This window comes from Microtus ochrogaster, chromosome 15 (assembly GCF_000317375.1).
Source record: "Microtus ochrogaster isolate Prairie Vole_2 chromosome 15, MicOch1.0, whole genome shotgun sequence".
Taxonomy (NCBI): domain Eukaryota; kingdom Metazoa; phylum Chordata; class Mammalia; order Rodentia; family Cricetidae; genus Microtus; species Microtus ochrogaster.
The window spans coordinates 30,454,916-30,460,583 of record NC_022017.1 but is presented as its reverse complement, the minus strand read 5'-3'; the positions used below and the strand labels follow the sequence as shown (position 1 = coordinate 30,460,583).

Below are 5,668 nucleotides of genomic sequence, written 5' to 3'. Positions count from 1 at the left end.
TCTCACTGTAATCCCCCTGTCTCCACCATCTCACTGTAATCCTCCTGTCTCCACCGCCATCTCACTGTAGAATGATGAGATTAAAGATATGTATTACCAGCTGGGGATGGTGGTGCACACCTTTAATCTCAACACTAGGGAGGCAGAGGCAGGGGGATCTCTGAGTTTGAGGCCAGCCTGGTCTACAGATCAAGTTCTAGGACTACACAAAGAAACTCCATCTTGAAAAACCAACCAATCAAACAAACAAAATGTGCATTACCACATATGACTTTTAATTTTAAATTTCAGGGGGCTAGGTGAAGAGAGAAAAAGAGAAAGTGGATGGGGAGGAAGTGTTAGTTTGAGAGACAGACTTGCTATAGCTCAGGTGGGTTCAGAACTCACTGTTGTGGCCCTTGAACTTATGATCTCCTAACTCAGCCTCTGGAGTTATGGGGTTTATACACCACTATACATAACTTTTTTTCTGGGCACTTTGGGTATGGACAAAAGCAGCGAAGGGAGCACACCGCACACCGAGCGCTTCTCACCCTCCCTGCTGTCTGCTGTCTGCCTGTTTCAGTTTCCTTGCTCTCCACACGTTTCCTAGAAATCTAAAGGAAATTCCCCGCCCCCCACCCCATAAGCTGTCCCATTTCTCCTGGGAGGGCGGACGGGTGAGCAGGCCTGTGTGTTCTTGCCAAAGCCAGTGACTCAGTGTTGAAAATAGCTTAGGAAAAGGCTGTTCAGACCTCCCCAGGAGGGTTAGGGACAGAAAACCTCATCCTGTGTGCTGTGTGGACCAGAAAAAATGGGCAATACTAGGAGGTTTAAAATGGTGTTTCTTTTTTATGTCATTCGTGAAAAGCTGTTTTGTTTGGGCTCCTTGGACAGGAAGCTCCCCCCCCCCCCGTATGTATTTACTTAGTATTGCTGGTTAGGAATCTTGCAGGAAACTTGCTGGGTAATTTATTTATTCTGGAAGATTCCAAGAGCAGCATTTTGGGTGTGTTTGGTGTTATGCTTCTCCTGAATGGGATCACAGAGAAGAACTGGGAGGGTCCCTATACTGTCATAACCTGGCCACATTTTGTGCACAGCTGGCCTCGGCACGGAGGGTAACATTGTGCACCTCGCCAGGGGACCCATGTCTGCTCGGTCAGACATTGGTATCTTCTAAGTGTCCCTGTCTCTTTCTGCAGACTTGGGAGTCTTGGGGTCCAGTGCCACTCATGCCTAGTACCTGCCCTCAGAGATAAGACTTTAAGAGTCCTGTGATATGCATTTTTTTTTCAGAAATTCCACCACTGTATTGAGGTCACTCAGCCTTGTATTCTGGGCCCTGGGTGGCAGAGCTGACTGGACAGCTGAACGATACACTGGGCATTGAGTGTGGGGAGTGTATTTGTGGAGTTCTGGAATGTTCCTTCAAGGCGCTGTGAAGTACTCCATGTAGTATTTGTCCTAGGGTGATGGAAACTTAACAACTGCCTTGGTGCCACGACTCCGAGAAGGCCGATGGCCATCTATGTGTGAACTGCTCACTTTTCACAAGGGAGGGGATTCTGACCCTTGGTGCAGTCCAGGACATCCTCCAAGATACTGCTGAGTGGCAAGAACACTGAGTGAGCCACTCCCAGGGAGTCCTTAGAGTGGTCAGAGCCATAGAGACCCAGAGTAGAAGGCCGTGGAGGAAGAAGCAGCAAGTTAGCATTGAATGGGGACAGAGTTTCCTCCTGGGGACAGGTGCAGGTTTGGAGATAGTAGCAGTGGAGGCTGCAGAGTGGGCAGAACCGACAGTGTAATAAAGTGCACACAGCCGCTATTCATCAGACTTCCCCACCACAGGACTCCCAGCATCCTGCACGCCCGCGGAGGTGTTTGCACTGGGCCGGGTGGTGGAACAGTGGTACAGTCTCAGCAAATGCAAACACTGTCGTGGGTTTTTAAAAGTGTGTGCAGACTCCGATTCATACCTTGATCTTTGTCTTGCAGGAGGCGGATGGTTTGGTCCTGATAGACATTGACCATGGGAGTGTCACCTGCTCTACGTCCTCTGACAGCGACATCGCTATCCCTGATGTCCCCCTTGTGCTGGCACAGACCTTCATTCAGAGGTAACACGAGACAGCTTGTGTTGGAGCACAAGTATGTCCCAATTCTGTGTTTGCCACTTCTCTAATTTGTTATTCTCATAGATATTTTTCATACTTAGGTTTTGGACATTATTTTTGAAATTGTATTACTTATTTTTGGTGTTTTTGAGATAGGGTCTAACTGTATAGCTCTGGCTGGCCTCGAACTCACAGAGATCTGCTTGCCTTTGTCTCCCGAGTGCTGCAATTAAAAGTGTGTGCCACTCTGCCCCATTGTGAATATTTTTAAACAAAAGTGATTTGTCTTTATTCAGATATTGTCTAAATATGAATCACGGCGTAACGGAGGCAGGGCACATTGGAAACCCAGGAAGGTTCCAAGAAAGTTCTCAATGCTGTGTCCCCTGGGCCCTATGCTGTGGTCTCCTAAGCTTGCTCGCTCTTCATTCATTCATTCATTCATTCACTCATACATTCATTCACTCATACATTCATTCACTCATACATTCACTAGATAGGTGTAGGACATTGTGAAGTGCTTCGATTCAGCTGGATCTGCACCAGTGACAGCAGCAATGCTCCCTGTGCTGTGATACTCAGGGTGGTCATCTTGAGGGTGGTCGCCTCCCCAGCGCTCCTGTGTTTTACCTCCCTTGGTTCTTGACTGTGTGCTGGTTCTTTGGAGTTGGCTCAGTGGGCGTTCTCCCCAGAGGATTAATTCACAGATATTCAATGCTCTGAGGGCTCTGGGATCTCCACAGTGCAGAGGCCCCCATCCTTGGGTGGCTGGGGATGCCTGTGCTGGTAAGTCAGGAGGTGATTGCACTGTGGCCCTGGTCCCAGGCTGGGCAGATGTCACACACAATACCCTGCTCCCTTGATTGTACTGTTCCTGCTCCGCTCTAGAACTGTTGTCCTTGGGAGCCGTAGGAAATGGTAGCGAGAGAGACCCCCGTTGTTCAGTACATGATTGCAGAGTTTGATGCCACATTACCTGGAATGTGGGTCTTAGGAGGGATGCTGAGGTTGAGGGACAGTGAGCAAATATGGCAGATAGCCTTAGACTTTGTGGCAGAGAGCCAGATTGGGCTGTGTCTGCTGAGGTCAGGGATGTGGCTCTGTAGGCCTGTGGCTAATTCTAGGGTTTTGCTATGTAGCCCTGGCTAGTCTGTAACTGGCTTTATAGGCCATGCTGACCTTCACTAGTCCTTGCAATCCTGCTTCAGTCTCCTGAGTGTTGGGACCATGGACATGAGCTACCGCACCGGCTCTTTGGTGGTTCTTATTGGTGATTTTCTTTTCCTCAGTACTAGGGGTCACACCAGGACCTTGTGCGTGTGAGGCAAATGTTCTACTGTTGGACTTAGGCCCCATCCCTTGATTGTTTTCCAGGCAGGGTCTCACTATGTAGCTGTCTTAGTCAGGGTTCTATTGCTGTGAGGAGATATCATGACCATGGCAACTCTTACAAGGAAAACATTTAACTGGGCCTGGCTTACAGTTCAGAGGTTTAGTCCATTATCATCATGGCAGGAAGCATGGTGGCATACAGGCAGACACAGTGCTGGAGAACAAGCTAAGAGTTCTACATCTTGACCCTCAGGCAGTAGAAGCAATGGCATGTCACACTGAGCCTAGCTTGAACATCTAATACCTCAAAGCCTGACTCCATAGTGACACACTTCCTCCAACAAGGCCACACCTCCTAAGGATGCCACTCCCTATGGGCCAAGCATTCAAACACCACAGCAGCCAAGGCTGGCTCCAAACTCCCAGTCTTCCTAGCTCCGACTCTGAGGGCTGAGGTACAGACATGCACCACCGCTCTCCGGGCCCCTTTGGTCCTTCTGTTGGGGGGACTGGAACCCTGGTCTGGGGGGCTTGAGCATGCTTGCTGGGCTTTCCTGACCTCTCACTCTGGTCTGGTGGGCAGACTTTTTGCCTGGATGGAGTCTTCTGCGTATTGGTGGAGCGTTCCTAGTCAGGAGCTCCAAGATTTAAATACTTAAGAATCTGTCACATTTTGAGTGCTGACTCAGTGCCAGAAGGGGGAAATGCGTCACCTGAGCTCCTGTGACAGGTCACATTAAAAACCCAGGCTTACCAACATCCTGTGGGAAAGGGCCTTCATCTGTGGGACTGACGTAAATGAACGTGGTGTTTAGGTTTGGGCACAGCCTGAGTTGTCTCACTGGGTGAGGGCAGGTATTCAGAATCTCATACTTGAGACACCTCTGCTCTCAAAGTTGGCTTCTTTCTGTTTTATTTGGGGTGTGGTGGGACTAGAACCCAGGGCCTCAGGACATGCTAGGCCAGGCCAGCACTCTCAACACTAAGCCCCACTCTACTAAATAAAACATTATGGATAAGGAACACTCAACCTGTGTATAGAAGTCAGCCCCTGCCATTTCTTCTGTAACTAGAGGTTTTTGCACTTTTTTTTTTTTTGAGACAGGGTTTCTCTGTAGCTAGAGCCTGTTCTGGAACTAGCTCTTGTAGTCCAGGCTGGCCTAGAACTCACAGAGATCCTCAGGCCTCTGCCTCTTGAGTGCTGGGATTAAAGGCGTGCGTCACCATCGCCCAGCCGCACTTTTTAAAAATTAGTTAACTTATAGGTATTTTACCAGCATGTATGTCTGTGCACCATGGTTGTGTCCTGTGCCTAAGGATGACAGAAGAGGACACTGGGTTCCCTGAGACTACAGTCACAGACTGTTGTAAGCTACTGTGTGGGTGCTGGAGATTGAACCCAGGCCCTCTGGAAGAGCTCAGCCGTCTCTCCAGTTCCCATCATCAGAAGTTTGAAAGACTCCACAGTTGGGCTGGAGAGGTGGTTCAGCAGTTAAGAGCACTGTCTGCTCTTCCAGAGGACTCAGTTCAATTCCCAGCACCCACATGGCAGCTTACCACTGTCTATAACCCCAGTTCTAGGGAATCCAACACTTTCACATGGGCATTCATTGCAGGCAAAACACCAATGCACATAAAATACAAATAAATACATTAAAAAATAATGTTTATAAAGAAAGTCTCCAAAGTCAAGGTAGGGGAATGTGGGGGGTTGTCCTTCATGGCTGTGGGAGCTGGGGTCATGGCTATCCTGCAGCCACCTTGGAGTTTGGGTTGGACTCCTGAGTGGGATCTTACATTCCTCTTGATAAGCAGGGCTACTCCCCTGGCAGGGGGCAAGAGTCATTCCAAGCTAGCCTGGCTATTTGCTTTGGCTGAGAATCCAGCAGTGTCTGCATGGCTTGCTTTTCAGAATCCAAGCACAGAGGTGTGGGGTTGGGTCCCTGCTGTGGCAGGGCCCCCAGAGTGAGCCTGTAGGAGGTAGCATCTCACAGGGGTTCAGTACAGGAACATTGTTTTGTAAACCTGACAGGTCCATATGCTTCTAAGCCTGATCCAGGCCCTTGTGGGCCCTCCTCAACTGTCCTAAAAGGCAAAGCACATCTATTCAGAGATGCTTGGCCAGAGAGTCATAGGGCAGTGGTCTTTTCTCCCAGATTCCCCTAGAGATGCTGATGAGAAGTGTCCATCACCTTAGGTCAGGGATAAGGGCCCTTTTTTGGGTATGCTGTCTGTGCATG

The 5,668-nt window shown here is 49.3% G+C and overlaps 1 protein-coding gene across 1 annotated transcript in view; it reads left to right on the top strand.

The window, feature by feature from the left end:
* Nucleotides 1–5,668, top strand: part of Dennd3 (DENN domain containing 3) — a 56,106-nt gene that overhangs the window by 18,939 nt on the left and 31,499 nt on the right. The window contains exon 8 of the mRNA XM_005354518.3: nt 1,978–2,099. Within this exon, the coding sequence (XP_005354575.1) occupies nt 1,978–2,099 (122 nt within the window). The remainder of the gene's footprint in view (nt 1–1,977; nt 2,100–5,668) is intronic.